General features: G+C 43.7%; 1 protein-coding gene across 1 annotated transcript in view; it reads left to right on the top strand.

The window, feature by feature from the left end:
* PDE11A (phosphodiesterase 11A) overlaps window positions 1–19,139 on the top strand; it is a 181,594-nt gene that overhangs the window by 150,875 nt on the left and 11,580 nt on the right. The window contains exons 16-19 of the mRNA XM_056861194.1: window positions 2,079–2,156; window positions 5,006–5,069; window positions 7,736–7,810; window positions 9,469–9,552. Of these exons, the coding sequence (XP_056717172.1) occupies window positions 2,079–2,156; window positions 5,006–5,069; window positions 7,736–7,810; window positions 9,469–9,552 (301 nt within the window). The remainder of the gene's footprint in view (window positions 1–2,078; window positions 2,157–5,005; window positions 5,070–7,735; window positions 7,811–9,468; window positions 9,553–19,139) is intronic.

Here is a 19,139-nt window from a genome sequence, read left to right as displayed (position 1 = left end):
AACAGACTGCTGGACTTGATGGACCTTGATCTGATCCAGGGTGGCCTTTCTTATGTTCTTTTGTTCAGATGGGTTGCTGTGTAAATCTGCGACATCCAAGATGACAAAGAGGGGCCACAAGACTGTTTGTCATTATGGTAAATTATTTAATCTCAGTTAAATAAAAATAAGCATAAACACGCAGAGCTTTCCACTAACCAAGATCCTAAACCAGAAATGGTTAAAACCCCAGGTTATCTTGCACAGGGGACCTTTACCTATTAAGTAACAAGCCCACATTCGTATGTCGTAGATAACCCGTTTAGTCTTAAACCACCATTCCTTCATTATAGACGAGGGAAGGGAGGGGGAGGTTAAGGAGGGTTCAGTACTAACTTTGTGCAAATTTTTATTTAACCAGTGAAATCAGATGCCTTGATGCAATACAATTCAAGTCTAGTAGTACCTTAAAGAACAACGATTTGCTGATCTTAAGAGGCTACTGGACTCGAATTTTGTTCTATTACTACTGACTAACCACAGCTAAGAGTGTGGCACAGAGTGTTAAGCTGCAGTACTGTAGTCCAAGCTCTGCTCACGACCTGAGTTCGATCCTGACGGAAGTCGGTTTCAGGTAGCCGGCTCAAGGTTGACTCAGCCTTCCATCCTTCTGAGGTCGGTAAAATGAGTACCCAGCTTGCTGGGGGTAAAGGAAAGATGACTGGGGAAGACACTGGCAAACCAACCCACAAAGTCTGCCTGGGAAACGTCGGGATGTGACGTCACCCCACGGGTCAGGAATGACCCGGTGCTTGCACAGGGGACCGTTACCTTTTTAACCACAGCTACCCATCTGAAACTGTCTTAATGCAATATGTGTGTCTTTCTTGAAATTAGAAATCACCTTCGTTGGCTCCTTTTTGTTACATAGTTCCACTTTGCTCTGATTTATGAACCATTACATTTTTATCTTCTCGTCCATCTGTTTTTTCTTATGCTGCATCCCAGGAAAGTTATACTGTTTTGGTTTCTGTAAACACGGTTTATCAAAAATGTATTTTGACTCAAGGAGCATGACGTGTCTTTCATGTCAAAGTAGCTTAAAAACGTTGATTATTATTATTTCTAATTTAGGGTTAGGGAAACAAAGGTTTAGAGATCTAACAAAAGGAGTCATAGGCCAAGTATACTTACATACATACTTAGCTGACACCCTTCCTCCATGGAGCTCAAAACAGCCTACATGAGGTTTTATCATTTCATCAAGCAGGTGAAATAGGTTTAACTGAGAGCTGGTGACTGGCCCAAGGTCATTCATTGAGTGGGGATCTGAACTCAGGTCCCTCCAGCTCAATTCCAACACTTTTGCCACTGCTCCTTTGGCTGCCAAGTGTTTGGTACATTGTAGCCTTCTATGTGCTTTTATAATTGTTTTATTTCTGTTGCTTTTGTTGTGCCTTTTATAATTATTTTGCGTATATTGTAAGCTGCCTTGAGTTTCACAAGGGAGAAAGGCAGCATATAAATGTTTTAAATAAACAGATAAATACATGGCTGATTTAAAACAAGACATTCTTTGCTTTGTTGGTCACTGGGTGACTTTTACTTTTAGATTGGCCTTAATGCAAAGCAATAAATCTGTATCCATTTAAATTAGCTGGTGCATGACCTATTTAATACACAATCAAAGGTCTAAAGCTATACCACATGGGGGTGCTGGCAACCCTATATGTTAGTACAATGCAATCGTATACTGAATGCATTTCATCTTTCCATAAAAATGTTCAAGGTTCCATCATTTCTTTCTTTGTTGCCAGAGTACAATAGGAGACTGTGAAATTAATGAGCTGCTGTAAAAACATCCCACAATTAAAAATTTTAATTTGAATATAGGCTGGAGCAGAGGCAGGCTGTTCCCCAGGAGTATATGCTTTGGTGAGGATCCTATTTGTTATATGCCAGTACAGCAATTTTATAGAGTCCAGTGAAGTTTGGGAAGGATAATAATCTCATTTGGAAGGGTGACAAAAATTTTGCCTTAGAAAAGTTTTCACCTTTGAAACTGATCCATTCCCTTACACTAGCATGTTTTGTTGCAGGAAGAGGTCTGAGTTTTTTGAACTTGTCAGCAAAGGTGACTACAACTGGAGTGTTAACGGCCAGCGAGAAATATTCCGGTGAGACCTTTCTTTTGTGTTAAATAGTTTTATTTTAAATGCCTTTATTTTAATTTGTCTGAGTTAATATAAAAGTTTGCAGCCATTCGCTGAAAAGATGAAACTCCTTCCAGTCATCTCAAAGCAAAGAGATAGCCTGTGACAATCTCAAGAATGATCTGAGATTTCCAGTCTCAGGAAATGCCATTGCGATGCCCTGAAATGAACCTCCCCGTGGCGAGGGGCTTCTGATCTGGTTCCAATGCTTACAAGTGGTTTCTCTGGAGATGGTTTTTACCACGTTGACAATCTGTAGCTTGTACCAGATGTTTTTGGTAGTTCCTAGAAAAAGCATGGAGACTTTAATATTGAACACATGAACACATGAAGCTGCCTTATACTGAATCAGACTCTTGGTCCATCCGAGTCAGCATTGTCTACTTAGACCGGCAGCAGCTCTCACATGAACACATGAAGCTGCCTTCTACTGAATCAGACTCTTGGTCCATCCAAGTCAGTATTGTCTACTTAGACCGGCAGCGGCTCTCCAGGATCTCAGGCAGGGGTCTTTCACATCACCTACTTGCCTAATCCCTCTAACTGGAGATGCCGGGAATTGAACCTCGGACCTTCTGCATGCCAAGCAGATGCTCTACCACTGAGCCATGGCCCCTCCCAATATTGTGACCAAGATCTCGTAGTAAGTAACATGGCCAGGTCTTAACCTCCTGCCTGCAATCTCCATTCCCCACTCAGTAGGGTTGGTGGAGTGAAATCAATGTCACTCCTACACTGTGACATCACTTCTAGTGTGAATCAAAATGATGTCATCACTTTGGGGTGATGCGCTAGGATTCCACCAAAATTCTATGGTTAAACCATAGAGTTTCAGGAAATCCTAGAACATTGCCCTACTCTGCAAACGTTCCTGCCAGTTGCCAGCATTGGGCTGGCAATCTCAGTAGTAAGTAAGTACTTCTAAATGCTCCTTCAAGGAAAGGGATAACAAATAAAGCATATGCATCAACCCATAGTCTCATAAGATCACTAACCAGATCTGCCTTGAGATGAGCATCCAGAACTTTTCACAATATGCATGGAGTATGGCAACATAAGCTAATAGTTTGACAACCCTGAAAAATAAAGACAAGACCAATACCCAGTGAGCTTCAGGAGTGAGTAAGAATGGGAAGACAGGTCTCCCTGGCATCATTGCAGAACTCTAACCACCACACACTGATGCCTAGAAATCAAACCAGGCCTACCCAAGATGCTTTGCCTTAGGAGGGGTAGGCTGAGATACCAGCTGGGTGATTTTGGGCTAGTCACAGCTCTCTTAGAACTCTCTCAGCCCCACCTTCCTCACAGGGTGTCTGTTGTGGGGAGAGGAAGGTGATTGTAAGCCGGTTTGATTCTTCCTTAAGTGGTAGAGAAAGTCAGCATATAAAAACTCTTCTCCTTCTCCTTCTCCTCCTCCTCCTCCTCCTCCTCCTCCTCCTCCTACCGCCATTGTCTCAGGCAGCCAAGTGGCTGGTACACAAGCATAAACCTACCTATCCCAAATGATGCCTCATATCAGCTTCACAAAGCAGAGTTCCTAGGGACATTCACTGCAACCCCTACACCAGGGTTCCCCAACGTGGTGCCTTTCCTGGTGCCCACCAAGAGTTTTTAGAAATGAGTGGAGTCAAATGGGACTCCTGCTCAGTTGGCCATTGGAGATCTGATTGGCTACACAGATTAAAATAACCGCAGTGTTGGTTTTATTCTCTCATTCTTTCCCAGTGTATTTTTCAAAATTAGTGTTCTTGTCCCGGTCACTTGGGCTTCCTCTATGTGCGAGCTTGTGACTGGCTCCACCTCCCATGGTGGCCATTTTGGGGTTGCGTCCACCAGCCTGCGGCAGAATCCCAAAGGTGCTTGCAGGCTCAGAAAGGTTGGATACCCCTGCCTTACACCCACCCCGAAGCTGCAGGGAAGACTAAAAGTTTTGCAACACCCAGAAGTGCCATGACAAAATATTCTCACCTGATTGTGCGCGTACGGCAGTGAAGGGAACTATTCACATGATGGCCAAGACTTTGCGTTTTAACTGTGGCATGAGTCATTTCCTATTTTTCCAAGCCATTTCACTCATTCCTGATTTTAGAGTTAGGGTAGTATATTTTGCCACTCCTTTATTTCCAGTGTCCTTGCTCTTCATTTGGGCTTTCTCATAGTTTTATCTGCATCGTGTACTGTACATAAATGCTTTCTACAGCTGAACAGTTCCTTTCTCCCAACACATATAAAACATAATTGTAGCCTGGCATTAAACTACAGTGAAACACTATAGTCCTTACAGTAAATCTTGAATTTTTATTGCAGATGAACCGTGGAAACTGCTTAAACAGTGTCTGGAATGCTTCTCATTGTTATAGCTTTTCTCTTATCCACAGTAGTCGCTTCTAAGTAGGCAAATAGATTAGCCCAATCTGTATTTATTGTGTAATAATTCCTTTTCTTACATCATGGCAAAAATATCCTAGCTGCCCTGTATATTATAAATATTACTTTTATTAGTTAAAGTGCAGCAAAATTAGTAGTCTGTAGTGATACATGTTTCTTTTGTCGCAGTCAACAGATCGCATTGAAAATTCATTATCTGATGATCTATAATGCATTAGCCTTCCTGTATCTAACGACATAAAAACTGTGCTGACGGTTGAAAATCCAAACAGCACCATCCCCTCCAGACGGGAAGAAGGCGCTAATTCTGACCTTTTTTTGTTTTGTTTTGTTAAATTATGTATCCAGGGTGAATTTGTTTGGTAAAACAACAAAGGTTTATTCAGCGCGCATTGTTCTTTTCTGGATTTTTTTTTTTCCAGATCAATGCTAATGACAGCCTGTGACCTTGGAGCTGCGACCAAACCGTGGGAGATTTCAAGACAGGCAAGTCATGATTAATGGCAGGGCAAGGAGAAGGAGGTACTGATGCAAGGCTTTTCCCAGGAACCTGGCATGCAAAGGGACCAAATCTGCAATCGATTTACAACAGTATTGGTACATTTAAAAAGAGCACGGATTTTCTGCTAGGCATGGTTTATTGCCCATTCTTTTTGTTTGTTTGTTTTTCTTAATAGCATTGAGCGATACTGGGAAATCAGAAGAATATCCGATTCCATAATCACTGCCCCATTATAATTATTTATTTATTTTACATTAGATTTCTACCCCTCCCTTCCCCGGCACAAGCCAGGCTCAGGGTGGCTAATAACAACCATGATACCACATTAAAACAATCATATATATAGGTTTTATATACGTGTTAGAAGAAAGATCATTGATAGGGCGCCATTTTAATTAATTTGAATTAAAGTTTTTATACTATACTATACTATACTACACTATTATATTATATTATATTATATTATATTAGTATAAAAACTTTAAAAGTCAAATCAACTAAAATGCCCCCCCCCCCAACCACAATGATCTCTTCTACCTCATATCAACCGATGGTGTTTAAAGGAAACGGAGGGGTCTTGGTATTTTTTATTATTTAGTGGCTGCTCCCTCTTACCGTGGACCTTTAGAGGTGCTCTCTCAAACATGTAGTTTGAAATTGCTTCTTTAGGCGATTTCTAGAATCCCTTTGCCAGCCACAATAATCTTCATAAGCACTGGCCTAGGGGCTACTCCTATTTTAGAAGGGTCATGGTAAACCTCTGGAAAAATACACACTAACATACAAAACCAGAACCAAGGAGAAGGTCAATAACTGTTATTGGGGATATGCCATATGAAAGGAAGGGAAAAAAACCTCATCGCCCACTGGTAGAAGACACCGATAGAGGGAGACAGATGAATCTCCCCGGAGAGAAAATTCCAAAGTTTTGGTGCTGCAACTGAGAAAGCCATTTATTTAGGTCTTTTCTGCACTGCCTTTCTGTGAAGAAACATGCTGAAGGCAGCTCACAAAAATAAAACTGATAAAACACAACATAGTCATTAAGTGATTTGAAACCCAGCATTTCTGAAGGCATAAGTCTTCTGCAGCATAGCTCAGTATGGCTGCCGTGTGAAAACAACTTCTGAGCGACTCCATGTGGCACCTGATCTACGCAGTGGGCTTTTCATACATAGAAATCCTAGCTAGCATGGTATAGTAGTTAAGAGCTGTGATTTGGAGCGGTGGACTCTGATCTGGAGAACCAGGTTTGATTCCCCACTCCTCCACATGAAGCCAGCCGGGTGACCTTGGGCTAGTCACAGTTCTCTTAGAGCTCTCTCAGCCTCACCTACCTCACACTTACCTGGGGCTTTCAAACCATGAAGAAAGCTTTGGAAGCAGCCTATATTTTTCTCCTAGGGGCCACTGACACTTCACACATTGTTTTGATAAAGCGAGATACGTTTGTCCACGTGGAAGCAGAGTAACAGTTCCTTTCCACATCTTTTCCTTACTAGGTTTTTGCTTGGCTGCTTAACGGCATGTTTTTTTTTTTAAACTTCCTTACAGAGAGTATCGTTTGCCAGTAGATAGTTACTGTCCCCCTTCCCATGCAAGTTTTTACTGTGTTTTTTCATACCACCTCAAAAGTTGTCTGAAAAAGCATGGAGAAAAGTGGGGGGAAAAAAAACCTGGAGAACAAAAAACTGGCAAGAAAGACAGATGCAACTAACAGGCCATTCCTGAGCTCTGAGGCCGAAAGAGCTCAGGAAGCACGCAAGAGGCCGCACTGGCATCCGGGCCGCTTGTGCCAGCGCCCGGGGCCACTTGCGCTGCCGAGGTCAGTTTCTGTTTTATCTGGCATATTAGCCGCAAAAAATAAAATAAAAAACGTACTAGGATTCCAAGCATCCATGAATCTAGAGACAGATAGGTATTTTTAAGCTCCTCTTCTTGGCTCTCATGGCCCTTTCTTTCAGACCCAGGGTAATGCTGATCGATACTTTGAGGTCAGAAAGAAGAAGAAGAGTTGGTTTTTATATGCCGACTTTCTCTACCTTTTAAGGAGAGTCAGACCGGCTTACAATCTCCTTCCCCTCCCCACAACAGACACCCTGTGAGGTAGGTGAGGCTGAGAGAGCTCTAAGGGAGCTGTGACTAGCCCAAGGTCACCCAGCTGGCTTCATGTGTAAGAGTGAGAAAACCAACCTCACTCTGTCGGGAGTGTTTTGATTGTGGGATCCTGCATGGTTGGGGGAGGGTTGGGGTCACTGGGGATGTGGGGGGAAGGTGGTAGTTAATTTCCTGCATTGGGCAGGGGGTTGGACTAGATGGCCCTGGTGGTCTCTTCCAGCTCTATGATTCTATGAACCTGGTTCACCAGATTAGAGTCCACCCCTCATGTAGAGGAGTGGGGAATCAAACCCAGTTCTCCAGATTAGAGTCCACCGCTCCTAACCACTACACCATGCTGGAATTTTCCTACAGGCCAGGGTCACTGGGGGAGTGAGGGGGTAGCAGTTGTGAATTTCCTGCGGTTTGTAGGGGTTGGACTAGGTGACCTTTGAGGTCCCTTCCAGCTCTATGTTTCTATGTAATCAGTCAGAAAATGAACCCCTCTTACAAATTGTAGGAAACCTAGTTTATGATTTTATATGTGTTTTAGGTGGCTGAACTGGTAACAAGCGAGTTCTTTGAACAAGGAGACAGGGAGAGATCAGAGCTCAAACTCACGCCTTCTGTAAGTTGATCAACAGTTTGGAAAACCACCTGTTAATTTAGAATAAGAAAACAACCTAAGAAACATTCATGCTTACTGGGTTGTATTGCTGTATTCTTATAAACAGACCTATATAAATGTAAAGGTCCCCTGTGCAAGCACCGGATCATTCCTGACCCACGGGGTGACATCACATCCTGACGTTTCCTAGGCAGACTTTGTTTACGGGGTGGTTTGCCAGTGCCATCTTTAATATTTAAAGAGAAAAGGGTATAGTTATATAGTCACTGCTTTAATTCAAGGAATATCTGGTTTGCAAAAAAAAATCCAATCAAGTAAGTGAAAAGATAAAGAACAGACAAAATAAAGTTTCCACGCAATAGCTATCCCTGTCAGAAATGCGTTAAGGCACATGTTTTATGGAGTGTGAAGTTTATCTCGATTCGTTTGACAACATGGGGACAAACTTGTGTGGTTTTCCCCATTGCTGCCACAGCTGCCATTACAGCACAGCCCCAGTGGAGCTTCCACATGGTCGGTTTCCCCGCAGTGTCCCTGCCCCAATCCCCATTCTGCGGCCAGATCTCCCTCCCTACTAGGACTTTTTCAGATTTTTTAAAATTGACTATTAAATATTGCTATATCGTCATAACATTTTTTTAAAGTAAGTCTCTATCTCCTTTTGTGCAGAGATATGTGGGGAAAGGGATATCTCAGCAATGAAAAAGTGCTAGAGACTTCTTTTTGAAAACGAAACTGGGAATGCAAATGAAGGAGCAAATAGATGGTTATAATATTATAACGCTATAGCAGTCTCAGCTCTACAGTGGCCCGGGGGAACACACGAACACATGAAGCTGCCTTATACTGAATCAGACCCTTGGTCCATCCAAGCCCGTATTGTCTACTCAGACTGGCAGCGGCTCTCCCTGGTCTCAGGCCGAGGTCTTTCACATCACCTACTTGCCTAGTCCCTTTAACTGGAGATGCCGGGTATTGAACCTGGGACCTTCTGCATGCCAAGCAGATGCTCTACCACTGAGCCACAGCCCCTCCCCTCAATGGTGGTAGGAAATAGTGGTGATGGGGAGGAGGGTTGAAGAGGCAGGGCCGGCAGAAATGTGCTCCTTTCTAGCCACATGGCATACAAATGCGCTTTGACTGGTGGATTAAGAGACCTCAAAGTCAATGGTGCCTTTGAAACTTGTGCAAAAACCCTGTGAAGTCCAAGTGCTACTATGCTGTTCCATGACCACCCAATGCTCCAAACAGCAATGTAGTGCCCACCATCCACTGAAGCTTCTTCTGGGAAGAGGAAAGAGGTGGGTAGGGCAAGGAGTTCACATCTTTATAATCTGCCTTCTCTCCCTGCACATGAATGCTAACCATACGGTATATTTGTTTGACGTTAAGGAATTACAAAGTATAACAGTCCAATAAATTACACTTTACAAATCCCATAAACAGGGCCTTAGAATAAATGGTTTATTTTTCATCCTAGACAAAAGATGTGGAAGTGTGTGTAAAGATTGATTATGGTTTTTGAAGCGTTCCGTTTGTAACAATTTGATACTGGGTCCACAGTGTTGGATGAAGCAGCATCTATAAAATACTCCAGAGTAATAAAACATGACATATTTCTCCTCTGTCTCTCTTCTCCCTCCCCCCCTTCAATTCAGGCTATTTTTGATCGGAACAGGAAAGATGAACTGCCTCGATTGCAGCTGGAGTGGATTGATAGCATCTGCATGCCTCTCTATCAGGTAATTTTTACTTACTGCTGCAGCAGAGTTAGTGGGACTCCGGCTGGCCCGGCCTCTCTGTAGAAAGGAGATTATGCAACAGCTTTGCAGGAGCTTTCAATCTTGAAAGCTGCGGTGTCTCACGGACTCACTCATTTCCCTCTTCTCTCGCAGGGCATAAACAACGCAGGGCAGAGAAGGATGCCAGGGCACTCATAACCAAGGGAAATAAATGAGAGCCTGTTGGCCAAACCCAGTATCCCCTTCATTTATCAGTGCATTCTTCATTTTGTCTGCCGTGAGGGAAGATAAATAAAATAATGAATACTTCCTCCCCCTTCCACATTACTCCATAGTTTTTTTCATGCTTCCAAGATCTTTTGAACAAACACGTTGACTGTGGTCCAAATGGTATCCAGCCCACAGCCAGTTATTGTTTTTGTTCAAAATATGACTACCCATACAATGCTATTGAATGGTGGTCACCCCTAGATAGCTGCATGTCTAAGACAAAATGCAGAGGTCCTACAAAAAAGGAAGACTCTTTCTTAAGGTTGCCAACTTCCAGGTGGTGGCTGGAGATCTCCTGCTATTACACCTGATCTCAAGCTGATAGAGATCAGTTCCCCTGGAGAAAATGGCCACTTTGGCAATTGGACTCTGTGGTATGGAAGTCCCTCCCCTCTCCAAGCCCCACTCTCCTCAGGCTCCACCCCCCAAAATCTCCAGGTATTTCCCAACCTGGAGCTGGCAACCCTACTCTTCCTTCAGCTTACCTCTTGTAGGGAAACAAATGCAGTTTATGACAAGGGCTGCCAAAACTTTCTTGCCTCAAGCCAGGGTCCCCAGTATTCTGTTGTCCTCAAGAACTGCTCACTTCAACAGATGGACAAAGCTGTCCCTTTCCATGGCAATGAAAATGATAACATGTGTGAGGAATGTGTTCCATGTGCCAGGATAGAAATGAGATTGTTTTAAGTTGCATTCAACACGTTAATCTGATTGCTATTAGTTCCTTATAAGACTAGGCCTGTGTGCTTGTTACTTGATTGGAAGAACAGATTATGAGAGTAGGCAGGCAGGCAATATCTCGTATGAGTAAAAAAAGGCTGCAGGTAGCTGAATTAACCCAAAGCAAAATCCAAACACAGTAGCCACATAATACCTTTTATTAGGGCCAACCAAAAACGACATAAAACAGCATGCACACACATGAAGCTGCCTTATATTGAATCAGACCCTTGGTCCATCAAAGTCAGTACTGTCTACTCAGACTGGCAGCGGCTCTCCATGGTCTCAGGCGGAGGTCTTTCACATCACCTACTTGCCTATTCCCTTGAACTGGAGATGCCGGGTATTGAACCTGGGACCTTCTGCATGCCAAGCCGATGCTCTACAAACTGAGCCACAGTCTTTTGAGTTCTCCAGAAAGCTTCAACAGACCGGTTGTTTAAAAAGAAGGTAGGGGAAAGAAAATGGTATGTTTCAGGCTGTGATCTTAAGGACTTGTCTTGCCAGCATCCTTGTGCGAAATGCAGATTTACAATGACAATGCAGCATAGATTAATGGAGAACAATAGGACTGATTTAGACTGTACTCCCCTGTTCAGGGATATCCACAGTCAAATGTAGTCATCTAGCAAACTTACAAACAGTTTTGAAAACAGTAGGTATTAGCCATTTAAATGATTTGTTATAGACATCTCTTCTAATTAGTTACAACTACTCGCACCTTCTAGATCAAAGCTTCTTAAACTGTGGGTCGCGACCCTGTATGGGGTCACGTAACTGAATGTGGGCCCCCCCAAAAAATTTGGCAACAGTAAAACCAAAGAATTATTTTAAAATAAATTTCTTTAGGATTTATTATCAGTAAATGTATGATTTGTATACCTATTTTATATACCTATATATACACGGGGTCGCGTAAAATTTCTCAGGTGAATAGGGGTTGTGAGTGGGAAAAGTTTAAGAAGCTCCGTTCCAGATAAAGTAAAGAAGACATTAGAGGGGGGGGGGGTTCATAAAGACAGGCAACTTAGACGAAGGCAGAAGTTTCTGTTTGTTGGAGCCAGCGTTTTTAACCAGCAAGGGCTAGAGAAGCATCGAAGGAGGGCAAAGAATCATCACAGCGTACAATGTGCGAGAGGGCCGGGTCTGAACACAAAAAAAGAGCATTGCTCCGCTCCATGCTAGCAGGAGTTCCCTGGGGAAAAGAGGCACATCTGAATTCCTCCTCTCCTCCCCACCTCCCTCCCCCATCATTGTGTCACGCTGTGCTACTATTACCCTGCCGCTCAGCATCTTCCTTTCTTTTTTATAAAGGCATCGTCAAAACCTGAAGTTAATGCTACACCAGCCTAAGGGGTAAACAGAAAACTCGATGTCACAGTATCACACTGAGTGAGGCGCTCTCTGGAATATAAAGCTGAGTTTTAATTTCCAGTACAGCCATTGCATCAATGATGCGTGGAGACACTGTAAATCCCATTTACACATGGTTAAGAAACCTAAGTTAGGGCTTCATGCTCTAAAAATTCTGGGTTCTGGGTTTCCTCCCCTCCATATAAGTTTTTTATGGTAATAAATTGTCCAGATCATACAATGTAGAAAATATGGTTAACGGAGATGACTCTGTTCACTGGGCATTGGCTTGTACAGAATTTGGCTTCCTCCTTTATTTCCCTCTTTCCTTCCCTTTGACCTGGTTGTAGAGAAGTGCTTGGATGCAGAGACTATAAAGCATCTCAGACCTCTTTCCTTTCTACTTTGCTATGAAAGCCAGCATGGTGTAGTGGTTAAGAGCAGTGGTTTGGAGCAGTGGACTCTGATTTAGAGATCCAGGTTTGATTCCCCACTCCTCCACATGAGCGGCGGAGGCTAATCTGGTGAGCTGGATTGGTTTCCCCACTCCTACACATGAAGCCAGCTGGGTGACCTTGGGCTAGTCACAGCTCTCTCAGAGCTCTCTCGGCCCCATCTACCTCACAAAGTGTCTGTTGTGGGGAGGGGAAGGGAAGGTGATTGTAAGCCAGTTTGATTCTGCCGTAAGTGGTAGAGAAAGTCGACATATAAAAACCAACTCTTCTTCTTCTATCTGATGCCATACCTTCTTTGTTGTCTAGACGCTCACTTTTAGTCCTTGTCTACCCTGTTAGGGCATGTTACAAGAAACACAGGGCAGTAATAGAAAAATGGCATCCTTGTTTCATATTCACCCCTTTGACCAAGCACATTATAACTATAATATGGATTCCTGGATTTTTCGGTATATGTCAAGAGAGTGAGCAGAGATCTAAACCAGCTGACTGAATATTTTGAGAAACTTGACATCCCTATGTCAAGTTCTATCCTGGCTCCTCATGATGTGCAGTAAAACTCTACATACTGATGCTATCTCGTTGTGTATTTTACTCACTGGTAGGAGTGGAGAGAAGCAGAACATAGTGGCATCTGCACATGAGATAAGTTACACAGTAGCACAGGGAGAGGAAGAAGGACAACAGCGCATTATGCTTACAAAAGAAACGTATACAATTTGTTTTTAAATGAGTATGTCCCATTTATAAGTAACATGATTAGTTTGTCCTGACCTAATTCAGGCTGGCAGTATTTTACCCACATTTTTGTGTGTGCAGAAACTTACCTCTCAATGACGTTGTTTTCTAAATTTGTCAGCTAGTTACAAAAAAAGAAACCATTGAGTTATTAGGCTATTAAAACTGAAATAACATCAATTAGCAGTACTTCAGTGAATATACAATGAATATTATTCAACAAGCATTGGTATAAAAATTCATCATTGAGTACAAAATATACTTGTAGAATTGGCACGTGTGTGTAGCTGCAAGAGTGAAAAAGCATTCATTCTGACGTCCTCAGGTATATAATATTGCAAAACACTAACTGGTATTCTTAGGAGTAATCTCCTGCTCTGAACATTAATTTCTTTATCCTCTGCTTGTTTGGTCTGTTCATTGGCATCGGTTGCTGGAAGAGTCTTGTTTACTCTGGATATTGGAAGCTGCTGCTTTATGTCGCTTTGGGGAATTATCTGTGTGTAGCATTTCTGTGCTTCGGCTGTGCGCATATAACAGATGAATATTTATGCCTCTTCACAATCTGTATAGAACATTAACGTGACTGGGTGGAAGGTGCCAGGTCAGTCCGTGTCTACGGGAGCCAAACTAAAATCTTGGTTGCCAACTTAGGTCACGGGTAAAGAGGTGCAAAGTTCTCAGTGGGAGAGGCTACAGGCGGGAGGGCATGCTTAACTTTTGCACCAGCTTTTCTGCGACAGCCTCCCTCCCCCAGGTAAACATGTATTTGGAATCCCGATACAGGGAGGAGGAGGATGTGGGGGGAGGTGGCAAGGAGAATGTAGCGAACAAGAGAAGGCGCCAACCACCTATCTCTCTCCCACCTATCCAATCGATCTTTATTGGCATATACTCAGAAACATGGCGTAAGCAGTACACAAAATTTAATGTCCATACATTTTCGATTTAAATATGGTTTAGACTTTAGTCCTAATATTGACAACTTCCATCAAAAATTCTGCCACCTTTAAAGTGACTCCAGGAATAGTATCATTCAACAAAAACTGGCATACAGAGAATTCTTGGCTGGATTTCATTTTATCAATCAAGGGTAGAATTGGTTTTTTAACGAGGACTGTCATCCAGGTGACAATTTATGATTGTATGATGCTGCAGCGTATCATCTTGACTCAAGCCACATACACTCAATCTTTTCTTAAAAGGAATATTTTTAAACCTGCCATTTAGTACCCACCTATTGCTCTGTGGCTGCAAATCATGCCCTCCACTCCACTATTCTGTACTTGCTACGCTCCAAAGCAGGGGTGTTGAACTCAATTGTTCAAGAGCCGGATATGACATAAATGTCACTTGGTTGGGCTGGGCCATGCCTTGCCAGCCCAGATCGAGAGTGGGGGGGGGGGATGGCTGCCTTGGCTGGCTCATGGGCCAGATTAGCGCTCTTAAGGGACCAGATCCGGCCCGCGGGCCTTATGTTTGACACCCCTGCTCTAAAGAGTTCAAATTTAAAGGGAGGGGTTGCACATTATCTCATGTCATCCTTATAGCTTTTTTTTATTTCCCCCAATTTAATCAGAAACAAACGCGTCCCGTACAAGGGGAGGCTTGGTATGGGAAAAGCGGAGACTTCTGTGAAAGGTTGGGGCAAGCAACGTGAACATTGGAGGATTCTGTTGGGACAAAAGAGGCTCCCAGTGTATTCCCACTGCATTGTTAAAGAGAGACGGCAGCCTCACGAGGCAGAAGAATACCAAGGTCAGAGGCCGAGCACTCTGCTCCCATCTGCGTAGGAACTTAAGCAGTTAGTCAGTGACGGATGACAGCAGCGGCTTTAAATGTAAAGGATGTGTTTTTTGTAAGCGAGACAAGTCCGGAGCATCTTTGGCCCTGTGAGGGCTCTGCTCTCTCTTTTCCTTCGGTATCCCAGATGGGATGTTCCTTTCAAGCAGCTGAAAGAGTCTTCTGAGCTTGGAGAGCTGCAGAAATACAGCATGAAGAATAAAGGCATCACTCTGCTTCATCTGGGCCTCCCAAAGGAAGGTTAAATGTCTCACTGTACGTTTTTATGGTACTTCATACATAATAACAGGGAGGGAAAATGAAGTCCCTTGATACAATATTTTATCATATGCTGTATTGGGTTTTTCAGAAAGGAGCAGAATGGATAACGCCCTCAACCCCTAGCAAGAATGTTCTGATTTCCTGTTTAGTTTTTTTTTTGTCATTAAGCAATAGAAGACGTCTGACCCCACTCTGTGGATTGAGGCCCACAGAACCCTACAGTTGCAGCGCACAATCTGATTTATTCAGAACATACCCAGCAGAAGGCAAAAGGCTTGCGACGGTGACTGCATGACTTCTGGGGAATTATATATCAGGAAACAGCCTAAAGCATATTTTCTTTTCCGATTGTACTTTCGTCTGCAAAGATTCACGTGGTCAGCTAAATTTGAATTACTCTTTCCACTCCACCACCACCAGCACCCACCCACAAACAGTGGCTTCTGCTAATTATTCAGCCTCTGAGAAAGGTGGAGGATTTTCCTTGGTGAAACAGGAAATGAACTTCTGAGAGCAAAACAGGATTTAAGTGTTCCAAGTGTGGCCGAAAACGCATGGCAGTTTTGTCTGGCACTTCTCCCAGGAAAGTTGCGAATCCCTGAGGTTGACACGCACGCTTATCGCCCATGCGCGGGATCAATTCTCTTCCTTCCGCAACTCTGCCAGGTTTTAATATTGCTGCGTTTTGCCAATTTATAGCTAAGTCCCGCGGCCGTTCCAAGAGTTTGCGCATGTGTTTCAGTGACCGGGTCGACTCCCTGCCGGAAGACTGGCTCCAGCAGCAGCATTTCCCCCCAGGACCCTATGCCCTCTCACCCCCTCTCTTGCACTTCCACTCGCCGCCAGCCTCCCATTGCCTCCTCCCAGGGACGGTGAGGTGGAGGAACTCAGAGTGGCAGCGGCTCCCACTGGGCGCTCCTTTGCACCATGCATTTGATTTTTGGGTTCCCAATACAAAAAAGCGTGCGCCTTTAGAAGAAGAAGAAGGGTTGGTTTTTATATGCCGACTTTCTCTACCACTTAAGGGAGACTCAAACCGGCTTACAATCACCTTCCCTTCCCCTCTCCACAACAGACACCTGGTGAGGTAGGTGAGGCAGAGAGATCTCCAGCAGAGCTGTAACTTGCCCAAGGTCACCCAGCTGGCTTCATGTGTATGAGCGGGGAAACAAATCCAGCTCACCAGATTAGCCTCCACCGCTCATGTGGAGGAGTGGGGAATCAAACCTGGTACTTCAGATCAGACTCCACCGCTCCAAACCATCGCTCTTAACCACTACGCCACACTGGCACAAAGAAGCCAATGCATTAATGGCCTATAACTCTCAATTAATCTTTGTTGGTATATAATTCCTCATGGATTGCAGGGAATGTATCTAACTATGGTCAAATTGAACTATAGCTTTAATCATGCCTGCTTTCAAAATGGATAGCTATGCTTGACCAGAACTCCATGTAGTTTTAGCTGCCATGTTATAGGTGTTAAGCAGCTGGCATGCAGGTATCAATCTCATTTATTTATTTATTTATTCATTCATTCATTCATTCATTCATATCCCGCCCCTTCCCTATCACCCAAATATATTGATTTAAGAAATGTTATTCTGCCTTTCCAGGTGGCGTACAAATAAAAACAATACTGCGGGGAAATGGTCTTACACATCCCATTTCTGTCCACATAAGAGCTGGGAAGGTCCCTTGGCCATCCCAGGTCTTTGCCCAGCAAGGCTCCTTTTTCTCTTATGTACTTTCTCTCTCTTATGTATTTCTCCAGCCACCACAGACAGTTAAATAGGGGGAATTTCTGCCTGAGTGATCTGAACCCAGGCGTCTTCTGTCCTTTGCTGTTGAAAGGCTCTGTCTCTTTTCCATATCTCCCACTTTGCTCTTGCAAGCTGTTGCGGGAACTAAGGTCGGTTATGCATGGGTACTTTCACTCGCGTTCTCCCCCAGTCTGTCTCAGTTGTTCCTTGGAGTTATACATAAGTTTTCCGTCCATTAGAGAGGTGATCTCTCCATTTTCAGCCTCCTGCACTCCCCAAAAGCTGCTCTAGAAGGGCAGGGAACCTTAGAGAAAAGGCTGGGATTTGGCACAGAAGGCTGAAGGAAGAAGGGGGAATCAGCGGGAATTATGCCTCCATTGGTGGAAGAACTTGCAGAAGAAGGGACAAGAGATATCTGTTCTATGAATGCCTCTCCCAGTCACAGTTCATAGGACGCAACCCTATGATATTGACAGCCTATGAAGACATTCTTAAAGATGACACAATGAGTAGTGTAAGACACCTCATGCCAGGAAAACTCATCAGTCTATCCATCTGTAAGGAAAAACTGTGATCTCCTTGAACAGTGAAGTAAAGGTAAAGGTCCCCTGTGCAAGCACCGGGTCATTCCTGACCCATGGGGTGACGTCACATCCTGACGTTTACTAGCCAGACTTTGTTTTACAGGGTGGTTAGCCAGTGCCTTCCCCAGTCATCTCCCCTTTACTCCCAGCAAGCTGGGTACTCATTTTACCAACCTCGGAAGAATGGAAGGCTGAGTCAGCCTTGAGCCGGCAACCTGGAACTGACTTCCGTCAGGATCGAACTCAGGTAGTGAGCAGAGCTTTTGACTGCAGTACTGCAGCTTACCACTCTGCGCCACAGGGCTCCTTGAACAGTGAAGTGCATTACAAATAATACAAGAGCAGTATCAGCTGAGCAATATGTCGAACTATCTAGAGAGGCAACAGGCCCGTGCATGTTAGAATGAGAGGAAAAGGACTGAAGAACTGGAAAACATGGTTTGAAAGAGAAAACTAAGTAAGGCAAAACGCCAGATCAGAAAGAGAAAGAAAGAAACTTGCAGCAAACGCGAAAGAAGATTAATGGATAATTTAACAGCTCTTCAGTTTTCAAGAAAGACAAAGAACTAAATGCATTGCATCAGAAAAGGGCTAGAAATGATGATGGATGGAACGCTTCCAATAAAGAGTCTGAAGAAACCAGAGTCGCAACCTACATCTGGCTGGCCGAATTCCCAGCAGAGGGTAAATCTAAAGAATTAACTAAGGGTAAGAGACTGAAGAGATTTTCAGAATCTAATAGCAAGGCAGCAAGTATTGATTGCCATGTGGAAGAAATGCCGAAAGTAAATGGGTAAGAGGCATCTCGTGTTTTGCACCTCTCACTTTGGTCATAGGAATAACAGCAAATTGCAGAAACCAGCTGAAGCCTATGGCTTGTACTCAGACCCTTTATGCCAGGGCTACTCTCGAGTAAGCAGGTTATGGATTACACTGCACATTTATACCTGAAGCAGCCATTCCTACTTGCAGAGGACATGGGTAGATCAGATTTTCCATTTTTATGGTGCTCTAAGGAACAGGTAAAATATTTCCCTCACATACACTGTGCTGGATGATTTGGATACATATTTCAACAGAAGCACCACCTTTCTACACCTTAGCAATATAACTTTTAATAACAGGATTATTTATTTTGCTTTGACTCTGTGACATTGCTATTTTTTCCTCTCAGAGAAGCGCGTGCACAATTTGCCTTGCTGTTGAGTGCCCTCTTCCTTTGGTGGCGAGGTGGGGGAATAAGTGAAGACAGAGAAAGAGATCAACTGGAAAAGAATGAATGGAGTATCCTGAACACCAGTTATTATTTAAAAGCATAGTAACTGCCTATGCTGGATCATATTAAGAATATGGTAAACTCTGCACACTGTCTCCTCAGTGGCCAGCCAAGGACCTCTGCCTTATACTGAATCTGCCTTATACTGAATCAGACCCTTGGTCCATCAAAGTATTGTCTACTCAGACTGGCAGTGGCTCTCCAGGGTCTCAGGCAGAGGTCTTTCACATCACCTACTTGCCTAGTCCCTTGAACTGGAGATGCCGGGGATTGAACCTGGGACCTTCTGCATGCCAAGCAGATGCTCTACATACTGAGCCACAGGCTTTTTGAATTCTCCAGAAAACTTCATCAGACCGGTTGT

Source organism: Euleptes europaea, chromosome 15 (assembly GCF_029931775.1).
Source record: "Euleptes europaea isolate rEulEur1 chromosome 15, rEulEur1.hap1, whole genome shotgun sequence".
Taxonomy (NCBI): Eukaryota; Metazoa; Chordata; class Lepidosauria; order Squamata; family Sphaerodactylidae; genus Euleptes; species Euleptes europaea.
The sequence above is the reverse complement of the archived record's forward strand: the minus strand, read 5'-3'. Positions and strand labels throughout refer to the sequence as shown.